The following is an 18,465-nucleotide window of genomic DNA, read 5'->3' on the forward strand; positions in this document are numbered from 1 at the left end:
TGTGCGCACCTGTAAGACAACTGAATAACACCTTGCTTTGGGACAATCTCACAGATGCATTCCAGATCATGGGACTGACTTGGGTTAAAAATAGCTTGTTTTGTTTTTCCTGTATTATTTTTAACGTGGATCAATTTCCCAGCCCACACAACTGCCCAAGTGCAATTCAGAGGCTCGTGTGGGGAGCGGGTGAGGCTGCATCCACCAGTGCAGCCACGGGACTGAGCGCTGCCAGCCTGCAGCAATAGTGTGGGGCAGCTCAAAAACACCGATACGCGCCTTGGATCACAAAGCAGCTGGCGTGTGTTACCACATCTGCCCTAATTATCCTGAGCCACTGATCTGAAGTCAGTCTGTATGACAGTAGCCTGGTTTTGCGAACTGCCTGTACTGCAGCAGGGGATGGTTTTGCCAAGGCTGCCTGTGGGACCTGCCTGCGGTTGTGTGTGCAGTGGCAGTTGACAGACGAGTGGGTTTGGTAGGGCTTACAGTTTAGTCAGGTACCTGCAGCAGCAGAGCTGGTTTGTTGGTGGCTTCCTTTCTCGTGCTGCAAGATGTAAGAGCTAAAGGAAAGATGATGTCTGTCTAAGACTGCTGCTATGTAATGCTTCTTTCTTTATATTTAAATATGTCTGATAAGTGCTAAAAGCTTAATATCTGCTTGGGCTAAGAGTCCAAGGAATTTCCTTCTTGCCTTTAATTTCCAATTAGCCTAGCCTTTCAAGTCTCCCTGCTCTGTGCCCCTGAGGCTGTGTTATCATCCGACCTTCCATGCAGAGAAGCTTCTGAAATTGATGTAACTAATAATCGTGGAAAAAAGTCCTACTGCATTTACAGTCTATGGCTGCAAAAATGGAGCCTTGATTTAAAATCCTGCGGCGACAAATGGATTATTTCGGTGGCAAATTAGTCTCTGTGGACCAACAATTTGGGGATCTGAACACTGGAATTGGAAACCAGAAGATCAATTCCAAACACTTAGAGCCAAGGTTAATGCCCTGCAAACTGTATTGAGTGCAGTGATGAAAGATAACATGCCTCTGCATTTCAAGTGGGAAGCCAAGGAACACAGCATTAAAAGTGAAAATGGGCAAGTTCGGAGCGAGAGCAAGTGATATCCACGTATTTGCTAATAAAACGTCACAGTGTGTCTGGGGACTGAGTTTTCAGGCAAGTGCTAAGGATGACAGTGGGCTTTTACTAAAGAAACTGGAACTAATATCGCTGAAACTTGGGGACACTCGCTGCTGTGTGGAAGCTGGCAGTTCTCAGTACCTGTCAAGTCAAGCCATACCCAAACATGGTGAACAGCTTCCAAAAGCCTCCTGGTTTCACATAAAGCGAAGCAGATGAGATGAGGATCTCCTGAAGGTTGGAGAATACTGTTTTTTCTAGTAAGGACATCTTTGCAGTCATCATGCAAAATAGTTTCAGCAGCTGAAGAAAGACCTTTTGAAGGTGAGAGTGGTTTGAATTGGGGCTTTGGAGGGGAAGGCAAGAGCTGGGAGGGTGTTAATTGTCTGCAGAGTTGCCAGCAGCCTCTTCATCACAGCTAGAGGAGAAATCTCTCCCTGGGGATCTTGCTGTTGTACTCAGCACTGGGAGACTTTACAAACTACATGCACCTGTACTCTCCAAGAGTTGCTCTTGAGCACTTGTTCAGTATCCAAGTAACTGCTTTGCAGTTAGAGTGGCTTGTTTTCCATTTCTCTTAACAGTTACAATACTTGGAAATAGAATTTTGCTTTTGTTTTCTGATAGTACTTGATGTGAGGTTTTCATATGTTATCAGAAGGCGACACAGCAGTGCCTCTTGAGTTAAACTATTAGGTTTTGAGAACAGTTGTATGGGAAGAACTTTTTTTTTGCTTTGGAAACAAGCTATTTAAAATACCAGGAAAAGACTCCATTTGACTGTTTTCTTTATTTCTCCTTCCACCATTTATAATTTTGTTGCATGAAGTCTAGCTTGGATTATATACATCCTAGATAAAAGTGGATCCCTAGCCAAAAGGCTGTGGTCTCTTAGGAATGAAAAAAACCTTCCATCCAATTTCTCAAGAGAGGCAATCTGGCAGCCCTCTATGCCTTTGTCCCTCTTGGAGTCACTTAATATCCTTCTGGGTGATATGTAGGTTGGTAGCACGATTCCCATCAGAGAGGGATCAGGGTTGAAAAGCCCATTGGCCTGTTTGCAAGCAGTCAGGAATGTATGCCAAATCCATTTGCTCTGGATTGAACTCAAAATCCCCTCCCGGCTCACCAGGCTGGCCCAAAAGAGAAGGGGTTTCTGTCTTCTCCAGGAGCCTGATCTATCCTGCTGCAGTGAGCAGGAGATACTGGGTTTGGTTCTGTGCAAACAAGGATGCTGTGGAAGGGCAGATCTGGTTCACAATGCTTTTGCTTCTTTTAGCGGGGACAAAGCTAGCTCATTTTTCAGTACAGATGCTTCAGTCCCGAGCCCAGGGAGCTGGCTGGGGAACTGCATTCTTCTGCTGTTGAAATAAGATATTTCAAATCTGTTTTTAAAAAAATGGGTTTAAAGTGCATGTGTTTCTAAAGCTGAAATTGAAATGAAAAGTTCCAGTGGATTTGAAAGGAAATTTTAGTTCTCATTTCCCCTTGTGGGTATGTTGAAATTTTGGGCATTTTGTTCCACTTCACACTGAAGTTTTAAAATCCTTAACGGAACAGAAACTTCCATGCTCAGCACAGCTCTTCTAATTGCCTGGTTAAGCTGATTAGAGCAAGCTCTCAAGCTAAAATACCCCCAATTTCTATGTTCACCAGCTAATAACATCTCTCTTACCAAGCTTTTAAAGCACTTTTAAATCACTGGTTACTTCCGTGTCCAAAAGAGAAGTGAAGCCAGTGTCCCCCTGCCGCAACAGACCCCTGTGGTTCCTCCACCAGGCACAAAACAGCCCTAAACTTCTCTGAGCCACAAGCGGATGTTGAGACACCTCCTCACTGATATTCCAGAGCCGAAGTCCTTTGACATCACATTTGGAAAGTGGTCCTAGGAAAGTTCTTTTCAGATGGAAATTGCAGTAGGAGTCAGCACTGTTGTTTGAAAGGTTGAATGATTACAGGGAAAACTAATTTACTTTGGACATTAAAAAACAGTTTGTACTGGTAGGTGCAATCCACATCCTTTGAAACAGAGAATTAATGAGGTGAAGTTCTGACAGAGAAGTGAGAAATGTTTTTTTTAAACCTGAGCTGGCACGTGGCATAATTTCTGGCAGCTGTATCAGTGGTCATCCATTTTGGTGTAACGTTTATGCTCTTCTTGGCAGAACTGATGGTGTCTAAGAGGCCTGATCCCGCATCAGAGGAGGAGTGATCCCTCCAGCTGCTTCTTCACCTGGCTGCTGGACACGAAGAGACTGGCGGAGGCCCTCAGCAGCTTGTTCTGGTGAGAGTTGCTGGTTTGCCTGGGCTCAGTTGGCATGAGGGGACTGGGAATCTCACTTAGCCTCAAGAAAAATGTGTGATGTCTTCTGCAGGTAACAGTGGTGATTGTGTAGGAGGGTCACAAACAAGAAAAGTGTAGTGAAGACCCCAGCTTACAGCTCCTCCATTAGTGAGAGGCAGAAGGCAGGGGTGCTTGGTGTTTGCACCACAGGCAGACTGCGAAAGAGCCCTCTCCCAGCTCCTACTTATTTCCATGGGTAGGCAGAATAAATTCCGTTGCTTCCATCCACCAGGAAGAAGAGGAGTTGCTGGAATAGCTCATTGTCTGCTGTCGTGGTTGGTAAGGTTACAAAAGAAACTCTTCCAGCTCATCTGAGGGAGCAAGGGTGTTGTGAAGACCCTGTTCCAGTGGAAGACTATGTTTTTTGTCCATGTTTGCTTCACTGGAACAGCTGCTAGAGAGGATTTTTCTGGTGCCAAAAAGATAATCTGACTTCAGGGAAAATCTTAGTCTGTAAGGGAATGGTTGTAAAAGGATACACGCTGACCTCCTGTGCAGGCTGTCTCTGGCAATAGAGAGCTTAACAAGAAGGGGAGCAACCTTTGCACTGGCCTTCAGCTTGTCTCCCTTTGCACCTCAGGCAGACACCCATTAAACAGGAGTCTTTTGCTGTCTATAGATAAATCAGGAATAAAATAGAGCAGTGGAGGATTCAGAATTCAGAGCAAATGATCCCCAAGGGTTTTCACCGAGCACAGGGAACTACATAATGACACAGGATGTACTGGATGCTGTGGTGCAGGCAGAATTGTGTCTCTCTCAAGCCATGCTGTGCATATAAGCTCAGCACGGCTAAGCTGGAGACCGGCTTCCCCTCCTGTTGGCTGCTCCTCCTGTGTGAAAGCCACCTCTCAAAGCAGGAAGGACCCACAGGGCTGTTGGGAGTGACTGATCAAGCAAGAGCAGAAGAAAAGCTCTGCATTAGTTACCAGGTTACTGCAGCCCTGAGCACCCAGTGCACAGAGTCCTCATCAAATCACTGCAAAATACCTGCAGAGCTGCTGGCAAACTGTCAGAAGCCTCAGAGATGAGCCCTTATGGCTGTCCAGAGGGTGCGGAGCTGAAACTGTTCCCATCACAGCTATCACCAGCAGGCACTGAGCTCGGCGTGGGGTATTGCGTGCTGGAACTGCCTTTGGCTTCTGCAGCAGGCTGTACCCAGATGCATTTGGACCAGGTCCAAGCCATATTTGCTAACGTAAGAGGAGATCTGTACTCATTCAGCAGTTCGTCCCCAGCCTACAATGAATGCTGCGTGGGCAAACAGCTATGCACGCATCAGGCAACGGTAGATAGGAGCTGTCTGAGAGCTCCCTGACCTGCTGTATGAATGAGTGACACCAGGAGCTACTGAGCTGTTAGCCCAGGACGAGGGCACTCCAACTGGCTGTGTTATCATCCCCCAGGAGGGTAATCCAAGCCAACAGTCTTAGCAAATACAAAATGCAGTTGCAGGGGTTCACAAGAGGTGATGAGGAACAGAAAAGCAGGAAACAGAATCATAGAATCACTAGGTTGGAAAAGACTTTTAGGATCATTGAGTCCAACCATTCCTATCAATCACTAAACCATGTCCCTCAGTGCCTCATCCACCCGTCCCTTAAACACCTCCAGGGATGGGGACTCAACCACCTCCCTGGGCAGCTGTTCCAGTGCCCAATGACCCTTTCTATGAAAAATTTTTTTCTGATGTCTAGCCTGAACCTCCCCTGGCGGAGCTTGAGGCCATTCCCTCTCGCACTGTCCCCTGTCACTTGGGAGAAGAGCCCAGCTCCCTCCTCTCCACAACCTCCTTTCAGGTAGTTGTAGAGAGCAATGAGGTCTCCCCTCAGCCTCCTCTTCTCCAGGCTAAACACCCCCAGCTCTCTCAGCCGTTCCCCATAAGGCCTGTTCTCCAGCCCCCTCACCAGCTTCGTTGCTCTTCTCTGGACTCGCTCCAGAGCCTCAACATCCTTCTTGTGGTGAGGGGCCCAGAACTGAACACAGGATTCGAGGAGCGGTCTCGCCAGTGCCGAGTCCAGAGGGAGAATAACCTCCCTGGACCTGCTGGTCACGCCGTTTCTGATCCAAGCCAAGATGCCATTGGCCTTCTTGGCTACCTTATTGCTCCGCCAGAGGAGGTTTAGGCTGGACATCAGGAAAAACTTTTTCACAGAAAGGGTCATTGGGCACTGGAACAGCTGCCCAGGGAGGCGGTTGAGTCCCCATCCCTGGAGGGGTTTATAGGACGTGTGGCTGAGGTGCTGAGGGACATGGTTTAGTGTTTGATAGGAATGGTTGGACTCGATGATCCACTGCGTCCTTTCCAACCTGGTGATTCTGTGGTTCTGTGAGGGGAATCGGAGCTCCACGCCCGCGGTGACCGGAGCCCCGTGCCCGGTTGCCTCCCCGGCCGGGGGCGGTGCAGGCGGCGGCTCCGCCCGGTGCGCGGCGCGCGGTGCGCAGAGCGGGGCGGCCATGGGCGAGGAGCGGCTGCGGCTGGTGCGGGACCGCGTGCGGCCCTTCCCGGACTTCCCCGTGCCCGGAGTGCTGTTCCGGTGCGGGAGGGAGAGGAGGATGGCGATGGGGATGGGATGGGGATGGGGATGGGGATGGGAATGGGGATGGGATGGGGCCAGGGCTGGGGAATGGGATGGGAATGGGGATGGGATGGGATGGGACGGGGACTGGGGAACGGGATGGGGCCAGGGCTGGGGAATGGGATGGGATGGGGAGTGGGGACTGGGATGGGGATGGGGCCGGGGCCAGGGATGGGGATAGGGATAGGGGATGGGATGGGATGGAGGATGGGGATGGAGGATGGGTTGGGATGGGATGGGGCCAGGGAATGGGATGGGGAGTGGGATGGGATAGGGCCAGGGAATAGGATAGGGATGGGGAATGGGGAATGGAATGAGGATGGGGAATGGGATGGAGTGGGGAACGGGATGGGTTGGGTTGGGTTAAGATGGGATGGGGCAGGGGTAGCAATGGGGAATGGGATGGGGACACGGGATGGGATGGGTATGCAGTAGAGATGGGGTTGGGATGGAGTTGGAGACAGGGATGTGGATGGAGATGGGGGAAAGGGTGGGAGAGGCTTGCTGCCAGCTCCTCTCCATCCACCTGTCTCCCATCCTTCACCTTGGCTGCTCCTGTCAGCCCAAGGCAGGACCCACTTCCTCTGGGTTTATGAGCTTGCTCGGGTGCACTCCTGAGAGACAGACAACCCACTGACTGCTCTCCCTGTCTTTGCAGTGATATCAGCCCCTTGCTGAAGGATCCTGTAGCTTTCAGGACTTTGATTGATCTTCTGGAAGATCATTTGAGGGCATCTTTCCCCAAAATCGACTATATTGCAGGTGAGTGTTGGTTAAAACATTGCTAATGCCAGTGCAGAGCACCACGTGCTCAGGCTGCCCAGGCAGGAGGCGTGGAGAGACTCCTACTAATGAGGCAGGAAATACCGTAGCCCTCGGACATTATAATCACCTGGATGTTGGCCTCTATCGTACAGTAACACTGGGACAGGTTATACCCTTAATTTCCTTCTGTAGTTTCCTGAAATACCAGTTTGGGATGTGGTAGATGCCATCTGATGATACTTCAGTGCCAATTTCACGGTTCATTGCTTTCATCATTAATAAAAGAGTCAGGGAGTACTGAAAATCTGACATAAAGTCTTGCAGCCATGCGTATCAGGTCTCACACATTCCCTGTGCAGGCAAACCCTGTTCCAGCATGTTTTCCTTCTCAGAAAAAGCCTTTGTGGTGATAACGTGTTGCAACATACCTATGAAGGAGGCTGAGAAAGTGCTTAGGAAGGCATTGCTTGGGCTGGGCAATAGCCTGAAGTTCAAGGAGCCTAGACCAGACCCAGTCCAAGTGCTTCATGATAATGGAAGTTGGTTCCCCAGAGGTGCAAAGTCCCTGGCTGTGTGGCCAGACTGATACTGGGGCTTAGCTGAGCTTATCTCTAAGAGGGAAAGCTAGAGAGGAGGTGAAATGAGCTGATTGGGGGATCTCTGCGGTGCCTCTGCCATCAGCAGCACATCTGGGAGAGCACAGGCAGTGCAGGAGGGTGGTGTGTGTTTTCAGCCCACAGACATGACTGTAAGAGCCAATTGTGTCTCAAGACCCCACCTCTGAACACAGGAGGGGAAACCTGGGGTATCGTGCAAAGACACCCCCAGTGGAATGGCTCCACTCTGAGTATTGGCGCTGCTCTGCTCCTTCCAGGCCTGGACTCCCGCGGCTTCCTCATAGGCCCCCCTCTGGCTCAGAGACTGGGAATCGGCTTCGTGCTGATACGGAAGAAGGGGAAGCTTCCAGGTCCAACGGAGTCAGTCTCTTACGCCCTTGAGTATGGCAAGGTAATGCCTGGGGAAAACAAGAGGGTTTCCATGCTGGTTGATGGAGGGCAGGTGGGGGGTGCAGTGAGGGGACAGGCTGATAAAACCAGCGGGGTGATTGCCAAGCAGGGTTTCGCAGCCAGTACTGATGCCATGGGCAGCCTGGCTTGGCACAAGCATCAGGAGCAGCTCTGAGTTTCATGGTGCTGTGGTACAGCAGCTCCCTGGCCGAGCCATGGACGCGTGGCTGGTATCGGTGAGCCTTACTCTGATTTTTGTGTGTGGTGATAAGGCTTGGTGCTAAATTGCTTTCTTTGGCTTGAATTCAGGAGCATGAACACGGAGTGTGTTTCCCACTCTTCCAGTAAGTGCTATAAGTAAATGCCTTTCTTGCATGGCTTCAAAACAGCGCTTGCCTCCTAACAGCACAGCCTCCCTGCTTAAAGAGCAGAGGTGTGAGCCTAGTAACGTGCTACTGCTGGTGACTAATGGCAGCCAGAGACAGCAAATCTAGGCATTATTTATGAGGATTGTTTGGGCCAACCCCAGCATAGGACAAGTTCTTCTGACACAGCATGTGCCTGTGACAGTTTGGATTTGGCTTGATAGTGTTGTCAAGGCAGAGCTCTCAAGCCCAGTGCATTACAGGAGATTTTCCCTGCTGGAGAACTGCTGCGGGATAATGTTTCACGATGGGACCATAACTCACTCGATGAATGTTCAGGATCTTAGTGTGCCAGGGGGTTGGCCCAGCAGTCGCCTAACACGCTGTGTATTTCCGTGGCATTCCCCTGCAGCTGGAGTATGTGTGGTTTGGGGTTTTAGGTGCTGAGTGTTACGGTTGATCTCGCTGAAGACTTGTCTGTTTGTGAAGCATTTCTCTGTAAGACAAAACTAAAATGAAGTTACTCTTCCCACCCTGCAGGCTGAACTTGAAATCCAGAGTGATGCTGTGGAACCGGGACAAAAAGTAGTTATTGTAGATGACTTGCTTGCAACTGGAGGTGAGGGAAGCAGAAGGCGTTAGAGCATGTGTGACCCATGTGCACGTGCGCTGGTGGCAGCAGGAGCAGCCGTGGGGTTTGAAGCTTACCTCGGCACTGCTCCTTAAGTGACAATGGTTTTGCTCAACCTCTGTATCATGCAGGTACCATGAGTGCAGCCTGTGAGCTGATGAAGAGGCTGAAGGCTGAAGTCCTGGAGTGCCTGGTGGTCATAGAGTTAAAATTCCTGAAAGGGTCGGAAAAGCTCAAGTCTGTCCCTTTCTACTCTCTGCTGCAGTTTGACTGAGGAGGAGCTGGGAGAAGAGAACACACACCATGAACTATATACAAACTAGGGCTTTATTCAGTGACTCTTGATGTCACGAGGGGGTGGGCAGGGGGGGAACCTACAGTTTTGATCCTGGCCAGATGCTGTACAATCATACGTCCCATTTATTTTCCAAGACACTGATTAAGGCGCGTGGAATGCAAGGATCCTTTTTGCAGTTCATCCTTCTGGGAGGAAGGAACAGCCTGATTGTTTTGATGGGTGGAGACCAAGATGCAGCTTCACTGTGTATTTTCTTTTTAGGAGATCAAAGTGCAGCTGAAGGAGAATAGATCTGATAGCTTTGGAGGCCCTGCCTTTCCCTTCGGCTGAGCTGCACCTGCTCAGCCTCCTAGGAACCCGTTAAAAATTTGCCAAAGAAACACAGAAGGTGGGCACAAGATTTTTCTAAGGGATAAATTCCTCTGTACTTGACCTCAGAGGATGGTCTGGTTGCTCTCTGCTGTCTCTTACACTAGAGTAGGTTGCTCTTACTTTAAGATAGTGCTTGTTAAGGAGAATTAAGTGCCTGCCCAGCCCTGTGTGCTGAAATCAGGAGGCAGCTACTGGCAATACAACAGTTTGAGCTGGTTTAGAGGAGCTCAAACACACTGTCGGCTTGCAGCTTGGCTTATGGTCTCCTTCCCTTGAGGCTGAAGGTCTCTGTTGTAGGAAGCCATCTGCCTTCCTTTAGCCCAGAGTAGTTCTTAGCAGTGGATTTTGCAAAACTGGGAGCAGTCTACATCATGAGAAGTAGCAGACAGCTGGGCACCAGGCACTGAGGACGGGGCCATGCACAGGCTCAGGGCTGCGTGCCTGCCCTCTGTCCAGCAGCATGGGCACCTACCAAATCCTGCAGCTCCAGCAGCTTTTGTTTAGCACAAGTTCCCCACCTACTGCAACACATCTGACTCCCTCTGCTGCTGGCTTCCCTCTGCTGTGTTCTACTTGGAGCATCAGGATATTGAAAGGACAATGCCGATTTGAATACCCATTCTTGTTGGTGTATTTGGTGTCAGATAAGGCCATGGGAAAGAAAGAAAAGGTGTTATGCTTGCAGCTGAGCTGTCTCACTCAAGTTGTGTGATGGATGAAGTAGAGGTTGGAGTTGTTCCTGATAGCATGGCTCAGTTTGGTCACAGAAGTAGCTAAAACCCACTGTGCCAAAACTTTCACATGCCTGAAAACGTAGGGGCTGGGTCCCTGGCTGAGCAGGGTCTCAACTCACTGGTGAAATAAAATGTTGACGTATTTTTACTTTTTCTAAACTCTCTCAGAGCTGTTCTTGCAGTATCTGAAGCCATTACTTACCCTTGTGAGAGTCTTCCTCCAAACCCAGACTGTCAGCGGAGAGCAAGGCTGTGGCACAAGCTCCCCGTTGCCACCCTAAATGCTTGGAAGGAATCGCCTAGCCAGGACTGAGCAGTTCAGGTGTCTTTTCTCCATGCTTGGCACCAACCTCTAGCTGGAGGAGGGGGCATCCAGGCTGGTCCTGGATTACAGGGGAAGGGACCAGTGCCAAGGGGAGTGTAGACCAAGCCCCCCACAGCTCAACTCACCCTCCCCATCCCAGGCACAGGGATGCCACACACCCTGCCCTTACATTTGAAAGAACTATTACAGCTATTTTTATCACCATTTCCTGAAAAGCCACTTCAGTGCTGCTCAGTGTGCACTGAGAAACACCATTCCCCTGGGAAAAACCTACCCCAGGGCACTCGTTTTCACAGCCAGCCCCTGCACGGAGCCAAGGGAGGCAGCGCCTCACACACATACTTGGCACGAGGAGAGGGTCCCTGCTGTGAGCTGGAGAAGGGAAAAAGTAGTTCCACCCCAAAGAGCTGTGGAAAGCAGCTGTGTGCTGTGGAAGCAAGTGTAAACCCTGCCAATGCCAAAGCTGCCTGTGCACAGGGCCAAGGGGTGACATCAGGGAACCCAGGGACGGTGCCTTCGCGTGGGCCAGGCTGCGAGCAACCATTGATGTAATTACTCACAGAGACAAGGCTGTGAGGGGTGGCTTCCAGGCAGGAGGAAGGGTTTTTGTCCCAAGCAGCTGAACAGGAGCTCACTGGGAGCTCCCCTGGGGTGCGTGTGTGCCTGCCAAGCTGCTGAAAGCAGCTCCTCCACTGCGGTGAGGCCAATAACCCAGCCTGCACCCAGAGCCCAGCTTTGCCTCCTTCCAGTCTCGGCTGGGTTTAAACCCTCCTTCCTGGAAAGCGGGCCACCTCCTGCCAGCAGTGTCAGCCAACTGGCCTGTACAACAGCAAGCAGGGTTCTGGAGGAAGAAGAGGAGGAGGAGGGCATACCAGCTCCTTCAGGCAGGGCTACGGGGACCACCGAGGTGGGTACAGCAGGTGGGGGAGCTTCCCTGGCCAGCGTGCTCCCCCAGGCAGGCAGACAGATGAAGGACAGTTACCTTTTTGTGGGAGTTCGTAGTGTCCCAAGCTAAAACTAGCTGAGTTTGGCTCAGAAAGCAGTGCGAGGTGTGCCCATGCAGCGCCTCCTCCCCTGGGCACTGGGCCAGGCTGGCACCTCTGCAGCAATCAGCACCCTCTTTGTCCCTCTTCCCAAAGCACTTCAGCCCAGCGGCCCAGGCTTTCCCCTGGGAAAAAGCCCACCTGCACCCACCCCAGCCCTGCCTGCTCCCGTCCCCGGTTACAAAAGCTGCATTCAGTTCCCTGCAAACCCACGCTCACTTTTTCCAGTAAGTCTTTCTCCAGGAGCTGGATGACGACCCAGCCCATCCCTGCGTGTGCCGGCCGGTGCCAATTGCCATGGAGAACCACGGTGCTAACACAGCGCAGACAGGCAGCTCTCGGAGGAAGAACGCTGGGTTAACACAAGTCAGCTATATTTAAAACATTTAATACAAATATGTTTTGACAAGTTCTGTAGTTGTTTCCAGCGAGCGCTGGAGATGCATTTTCCCTCCCTTAAAAACAGAACAGGGTCCAGAACTCCATCAATTTGTGACTTTTTCTCTCGCTCCTTCCTGCCCGTCACCTTTTCACTCTGCTCAGTTCTGCTTCCACCCCACCAAAACCCAGTTAATGGAAGAAACCTTCTGCATCAAACCTTCAGGAGAGCACAGCAAAGCCAAGAGGTTATTGTCTCCTCTTCACTGCTTGCATCGTCATCCTAGGACCCAGGACTACCTGCCTTCAACTTAAGGGTTAGGGGAGCCATGGTCCTCATGGACCTTGGAAGAGGAATTAAGTTCAGGGATTGTGCTCTTCCTCAAACATCCCTGAGGATGACCCTCCTGTCAGCCCACACCGATCCCTGGAGCGCAGTCAGGATTTGCTACATTTAGAGGAAATTGCACAAGGAGAATCTTGACCCTTGGAGGTCTCAGAGGGCTTCTGCCTCCTTCGCTGCCTTACTGAGTCTCTCAGTGATGAGGCTGAGGTCCTTCCCCTTATCCAGCTTGATGTAGGTGTCCGTCCTGATGGTGTGGATCCCTACCCAGTCAGGCAGCAGCTCTGCAAAGAGGCGCAAGTGTTTCTCCATCTCACCTGCAAAGAGAGGCAGCCGATGGGTCAGAGCTCAGCTCCGTCCTCCTGCCAAGACCCTCCCGCACCAGTGAGACCAGCCCTCGCTTTCCTACCAGGAGGCATCTGTACATCGTAGCTATCAGACATGCGTGCACAAGCCACCTCCATGGTCAGTGCCTGCTTCTTCTCGGCCACAAAGACGTTGCGCAGGATGCGGGCCATGGCCGGCAGCCGTCCCAGCATGGTAAGCCGCTCCTCCTGCTGCGGATCCCGCGTCATCAGCGCCTGCAGCTTCTGAGCCTCCTTTGCGCGGATCTTGGGGAGCAGAGATGGGTGAGACACAGGCAAGTTTCTCCCAGCACTGGCATCGCAGCCAGGATTGAATTACTCACCCTCTCAAGCAGAGCCTGGGACACCCCTTTCAAAGCACTGGAGGTGCTGGCAGGAGACGGTGCTTTGGAAATCACTGGTTCCCCCGCATCGGCTTCAGCGGTTCTTAAGGCCAGGTTGGCAAGAGCTTTTTCCATCTGCTCATATGGAAGAAGGAGGAGGAGGAGGAGTTGGGTTACAGCTGGGAGCAACTCATCCTGAAGGAAGGAAAAATTTCCCCTCCACCGCCCCCACAACCCTGCAGCCCAGCACTCCCACCCCAGCGCGTCTGAGACAATCCTGCTTGTGCGAGGACAGCTTGGAGTGCTTCATCTCTTCTCCCAGCCCCAAAGTCACTACTGATGCCTCCTCTTGCCTGAAACCAGTCCTGCACCACAACCTGCAGCAAAACAGCCAGGCTTGCATCCCCACCTGCCTCCGTCTTACTCAGTGCTCCGAGTTCCGTGGCTCCAGAGCGATCCTTCCCAACCCCTATCTGGAACACCTTTCCACAGAGACAGCAAGTTCAAGGTCTGCCAGCCACAGACGGAGCCAGAGCCCAGTCCCGACTCACCTTGGGGGTGAGCATCCCCCGAGCTGAGCTCAGCACCTCCTGGGCCGTGCTGGGTCTGTCCTCCTGGGGGGGCTGCGGCAGCTCTGCCGGGCTGATGTCTGGCACCTCATCCACGTTGAAGCGAGGATGCCAGCGGGTCAGCTTCTCCTCCGGCACCACCATGGGAGGGTTGAGGGCAGCCAAGAATGCCTGGAGAAGGGCAAAAGCCGTTATTGTGGCACCTGCAGGTCACATATGGAGGAAGCATCCGCTGCCCTGCACTCCCAGCACAGCTGGGCAGAAATTTTGGGCCAGGAGAGATTCCAGCAGCCACCCTCCCCACCCAAACCTGCCTGCCAAGAGCATCACACAGGAACCAGCAAAGTCTTTCAGCCTGGATGCCAGTCTTCTCCTTCCCACCCGCTCCTCTGGACAGTGATCAGAGCAACTCCAGACCCCAAAAGCAAAGGGTGCCAAGGGGGCTTCACCTTGTGGTGCTGCTTGACGATGTTCACCAGGTTGCGGTTGAATTCCTTCCTGCGCTGCAGCAAGCGCGATGCTGACAAGTGTGGGCGGCCATCCACTTTCTCCTCTGCAAGGAGAGATATGAGCATAGAATCATAGAATCACCAGGTTGGAAAAGACCTACTGGACCATCGAGTCCAACCATTCCCATCAATCACTAAACCATGTCCCTCAGCACCTCGTCCACCCATCCCTTAAACACCTCCAGGGAAGGTGACTCAACCACCTCCCTGAGCAGCTGTTCCAGTGCCCAACAACCCTGTCAGTGAAAAGATTTTTCCTAATGTCCAGCCTAAACCTCCCCTGGTGGAGCTTGAGGCCATTCCCTCTCATCCTGTCCCCTGTCACTTGGGAGAAGAGCCCAGCTCCCTCCTCTCCACAACCTCCTTTCAGGTAGTTGTAGAGAGCAATGAGGTCTCCCCTCAGCCTCCTCTTCTCCAGGCTAAACACCCCCAGCTCTCTCAGCCGTTCCTCATAAGACCTGTTCTCCAGCCCCCTCACCAACTTTGCTGCTTTTCTCTGGACCCACAGCATCATGGCAGCGCCACAGCAGGGCTCAAACCTCAAAATCATCAGGAGGGACAGGATCAGGGCTGCGCTGGGGGGCAGAATTGCTGCCAGAATCGCTGCCCTATCATCCCCCAACTCGCCCCAAGCTTCCAATGCACTCAGACCCTCATGCGTGAGATGATCACCCAATGGACCAAGCAGAGAGCATCCCTGGAGATACGGGGATCCCAGTCAGGACCAAACATGTCCCAGCTCTCGGGGGCCCCCCCATGCTATACGCACCTTCCCCCAGCACCGGCTCCAGCGTGAGTTGGTAGTCAGACTTCTTCATGCCGTTGCCAAAGGTGGGGATGTTCTTCTCCTGGCGCAGCCTGTACGAGGTAGGGTACACCGCCTTGATCTGCCCCACGTGCCGCTCCTCAAACTGCCTGCAACAGCACCCGGGAGGCTGGGAACACCAAGGGCTGACACCAGGGCATCGGCCCCGACAGCCTCAGCCGGGATCCCGAAATGGGCTGCCTGCCACTGCCAACTTACTTGCGCATCATGTCCTGCACGCCCTGCTTGACCTTTGCAAAGGTGATGGTCTCGGAACGGTTGAAGAGCATCCCGGCGATGGTGTCCACGCTGCGGAACATCTCTGCCAGCACCCTGAACTTGTAGGGCAGGGTAAGCCCTGGGGGAAGGTCCTGGGCGAGCGTGTGGAACCGCTGGTACGCAGGGGACTTCTCACTGCTGGGAAAGCAGAGGGGTCAGGTTCTCCTGCATCACCAAGCATAGCGAACACCGTGCTGGAACAGCCCCAGGGGTACAGAGCAGCACAGGGCTCACCTCAGGGCCTAGGAGCTGCGTGCCCACCCTGTTTAGGGAAGACCTTCTCCTCCCCTCATCCCAAAACTCTTCTCTAAGCAAGCTGTGCTGGGGCCTGGGTCACATCATCCACCTTCCATGTTCTGGGGACATGGATTGCCCGACAGCAGAGTCGGAGCGGCTCAGACCACACTTGGGTTTTGCTTTGGAGAAGCCCTTTGCGTGCAGCAGAATCACCCAGTGCTCCCAGAGGGTCCCCACACCCCCTCACGGAGGAGGGCAGACCCCTGCAAAACTGCTGCAGGGCTGAGCAGCACAACAGGGACGGCAGTGACGGGGACACCCCGCTTTCCCATCCAAGCTGCTCCTCACCCGGCCTCTGCCACAGGAGCTGCCGGCGTGGCTCCTCTTCCCTCTTTCTTCTGGCGGATCCGCAGCTCCAGTTGTCGCATTTTCTCCAGACGGCTCCGCAATTCCGTGCTGGCCCCGGCAGGGACGGGTGGCAGCTGGGCCAGCGCCTTCACCTTCTGCAGGCGGCCCCGCAGCTCAGCCAGGTCCTCCTGGGTGGGGAGGGGGCACACGCTCAGAACGGGGTTCGCACAGCAGCCACACACGCAAAACACGAGAGGAGAAAATCAGGCTCATCCCGTACCCGCTGCAGGTGCCTGGGTGTTCCGGGGGACGCTGTGCCAGGCTGTGTCCCCTCATCCTGCCCCTGGCTGGGGGAGCGGCTGGCACTGGCCGAGGGGGGCACTGCCGGGTCCAGCGAGGGCACAGCCGGGGCTGGAGGCGACGGGCTGGTGACCTGTAAGAGAGCAGAGGAGCTTTAGAGGCTGCCCAGACATGGGGGGAAACCACCGGGATCCCACACCCCCTCTGTGCTCTCCCCATAGCCTTGTGCTTTAGGGGAGCCACAGGGGGGCTGCTCTAGGGGCAAGGAGCAAGCCCTGATGGGGGCTGGGGGGGAGGTGGGTGGAACTCAGCATCAGATGGGGGGTGAACCTGGGGTGAGCTGTACTGGGGAAGGGGCTGAGCCTTTAGGGGGTCAGCATCAGAAAAGGAGGGGGGGGGGCTGTATCAGGAAAAAGAAAAGGAGAGGGGAGGAGCCTTGGGGGGGACCCGCACTGGGGAATGGAGGTCAAGCCCTCGCGGGGGCTGCCCCGGAGCCGAAGCCCCCGGTTTTACGCCCCTCCCGGCCCCCGCAGCTCCCCTACCGCCGGCGGCAGCCCCGGCTCCTCGTCCCGGTGCAGCTCCAGCCTCTTCCGCGCCGATTTCCCGGGCCGGTTCCCGGGTGGTAGATCGGCCTCCATCTCGGCGCGGCCCCGCTTCATCCCCACGCGGCCCCGCGGCCCCGGGCAGCCCCCGCGGGCCGGTGTGCGCGGCGAGGGGGGCAGCGCCGCCGGGGCACCGGAGACACCCCCGGCCTCCTCCGCCGCCGCCTCCTCCTCCTCCCGGGGCGCTGCGGGGCCGGCCTTCAGCCGGCGGGCGACGCGCTTGGCCGGGTCCCCGGTGGCCGCTTTCGTGCGGCCGAAGAAGTCGGTGACACGGAGCTGGGACATGGCGGGGGCGGAACCGGCGGTGGTCCCGGTGGCCTCGGTAGCTGGTGGTGGCGCCGATGGCTCCGCTTGTCCCGGCAGCCGGTGGTAGTCCCGGTGGCCTCGGTTGTCCCGGCAGCCGGTGGTGGTCCCGGTGGCCTCGGTTGTCCCGGCAGCCGGTGGTGGTGGCTCCGGGGGTGGCCCCGGTGGTGCCAGCGGCCGGCGGTGGCTCCAACACGCGCGGCCGCCGCGCTGCGCGCCAAACGCTCCGGTCTTGGCGGGAACCCGCGCGGCCGAGTCCCAGCTCCCCGCGCGCTCACCGGGTCACGTGGGGGGGGAATTGGCGCGCCGGGCTCTTAAAGGCGCCGCGCCTGGCGGGAGCGGAGCTGCACGTCGGGGCCAGGAGGGGTTTCTTTGCTCGGTTCAGGGTCCGGCTGGTGCCCCCGCCTGCTGCAGGCGTGGAGCGATCCTGGCCCCCGGCTGGCGCGGGGTGCTGGGGGTTGCAAGCTGGGCCCCAAAGCAGGCTGGCAGCAGGGCAAACAGCGCCTGCGATGGTGCTCGCCCCGTCCAGCTCCTGGGCTAGTGGTCACCCCTCTTATCTCCTCTGCCCAGTGCGTTTGGGGCCACGGAGCTGCTTGTCTCCAGCACCTATGGGGCCGAGCTGATAGGAATGGTTGGATTCGATGATCCGGTGGGTCTCTTCCAACCTGGTTATTCTATGGTTCTATGACTTGCCTAGGGAAGCTGTGGCTGCCCCATCCCTGGAGGGGTTCAAGGCCATGCTGGATGGGCCTTGGGCAGCCTGGTCCAGTGGGAGGTGTCCCTGCCCAGGGCAGGGGGGTTGGAACTGGATGATCTTTAAGGTCCCTTCCAACCCAAACTATTCTATGATTCTATGATTCTATAGAATCACTAGGTCGGAAAAGAGCTTTGAGATCATCAAGCCCAACTGTACCCATCCACCACCAACCCATGTCCCTAAGCACCTCATCTGCCCGTCTTTTAAACCCCTCCAGGGACAGGGACTCCACCTGGGCAGCCTCTGCTGGTGCCCAAAAACCCTTTCGATGAAGAAGCTCTTCCTAATGTCCAATCTGAACCAGCCCTGGTGCAACTTGAGGACAACAGTCCCAACAAGAGCTCGGCCACTGCTGCCTTCCCCCTCATCTGTTGTGGTTCCAAGAAGTCCAAGTTTTAGGCTGAATATTAGGAAAAAATTTTCACAGAAAGGGTCATTGGGCACTGGCAGAGGCTGCCCAGGGATGGGGTTGAGTCACCTTCCCTGGAGGGGTTTAAGGGACGGGTGGACAAGGCGCTGAGGGACATGGTTTAGTGTTTGATAGGAATGGTTGGACTCGATGACCCGATGGGTCTCTTCCAACCTGGTGATTCTATGATTCTAAGTCGCTCTAGTTGGGGACAGCTGTGGGGCTCTGGGGACACCGGCAGCATCCCCCTGCCCCGCAGTGTGGCCGCATGCTAATGGCACTGCCCGGATGCAGGAGAAGCTTGCTCGCCCATAAAACACCTCGCCAGGCACTCAGGCCGT

The 18,465-nt window shown here is 54.4% G+C and overlaps 3 protein-coding genes across 4 annotated transcripts in view; 2 read left to right on the top strand and 1 right to left on the bottom strand.

The window, feature by feature from the left end:
* The window catches only part of GALNS (galactosamine (N-acetyl)-6-sulfatase), a 55,609-nt gene extending 48,804 nt beyond the window's left edge, over positions 1-6,805 (top strand). The window contains exons 15-17 of the transcript XR_011338478.1: positions 712-1,458; positions 3,300-3,418; positions 6,716-6,805. The gene's annotated coding sequence lies outside the window, so the exon portion shown is untranslated. The remainder of the gene's footprint in view (positions 1-711; positions 1,459-3,299; positions 3,419-6,715) is intronic.
* On the top strand, positions 5,923-10,535 carry APRT (adenine phosphoribosyltransferase). Its single transcript, XM_069868747.1, has 5 exons — positions 5,923-6,015; positions 6,716-6,819; positions 7,697-7,830; positions 8,735-8,813; positions 8,957-10,535. Exons 1-5 carry the CDS (start codon positions 5,936-5,938, stop codon positions 9,097-9,099), a joined length of 540 nt encoding a protein of 179 aa, XP_069724848.1. The 5' UTR covers positions 5,923-5,935; the 3' UTR covers positions 9,100-10,535.
* A 1,240-nt stretch (positions 10,536-11,775) lies between these two features.
* Positions 11,776-17,201, bottom strand: CDT1 (chromatin licensing and DNA replication factor 1). 2 transcript variants are annotated; one of them, XM_069868745.1, is made up of 10 exons: positions 16,596-17,201; positions 16,034-16,186; positions 15,754-15,941; positions 15,109-15,303; positions 14,854-14,999; positions 14,025-14,128; positions 13,558-13,746; positions 13,007-13,141; positions 12,728-12,929; positions 11,776-12,635 (listed from the first exon to the last, which is right to left on the bottom strand). In XM_069868745.1, exons 1-10 carry the CDS (start codon positions 16,938-16,940, stop codon positions 12,472-12,474), a joined length of 1,821 nt encoding a protein of 606 aa, XP_069724846.1. In that variant the 5' UTR covers positions 16,941-17,201; the 3' UTR covers positions 11,776-12,471. The 2 variants fall into 2 exon arrangements, with proteins under 2 accessions (XP_069724846.1, XP_069724844.1); XM_069868743.1 differs by having other exon boundaries at positions 15,109-15,306.
* Between the last annotated feature and the right edge of the window lie 1,264 nt (positions 17,202-18,465).

The sequence above is a fragment of the Phaenicophaeus curvirostris genome, chromosome 14 (genome assembly GCF_032191515.1).
Source record: "Phaenicophaeus curvirostris isolate KB17595 chromosome 14, BPBGC_Pcur_1.0, whole genome shotgun sequence".
NCBI classification, from domain to species: Eukaryota; Metazoa; Chordata; class Aves; order Cuculiformes; family Cuculidae; genus Phaenicophaeus; species Phaenicophaeus curvirostris.

What these genes read in the sequence shown, in the direction of transcription:
- APRT (XM_069868747.1), top strand. Translation starts at nt 5,936, where the DNA reads ATGGGCGAGGAGCGGCTGCGGCTGGTGCGGGACCGCGTGCGGCCCTTC. An exon ending in GTGCCCGGAGTGCTGTTCCG is followed by an intron (nt 6,016 to 6,715) that starts GTGCGGGAGGGA and finishes CTGTCTTTGCAG; the next exon opens with TGATATCAGCCCCTTGCTGA. An exon ending in TGACTTGCTTGCAACTGGAG is followed by an intron (nt 8,814 to 8,956) that starts GTGAGGGAAGCA and finishes TGTATCATGCAG; the next exon opens with GTACCATGAGTGCAGCCTGT.
- CDT1 (XM_069868743.1), bottom strand. Translation starts at nt 16,940, where the DNA reads ATGTCCCAGCTCCGTGTCACCGACTTCTTCGGCCGCACGAAAGCGGCC. An exon ending in CACCCAGGCACCTGCAGCGG is followed by an intron (nt 15,942 to 16,033) that starts GTACGGGATGAG and finishes CTCCCCACCCAG; the next exon opens with GAGGACCTGGCTGAGCTGCG. An exon ending in GTGCAGGACATGATGCGCAA is followed by an intron (nt 15,000 to 15,108) that starts GTAAGTTGGCAG and finishes GTGCTGTTGCAG; the next exon opens with GCAGTTTGAGGAGCGGCACG.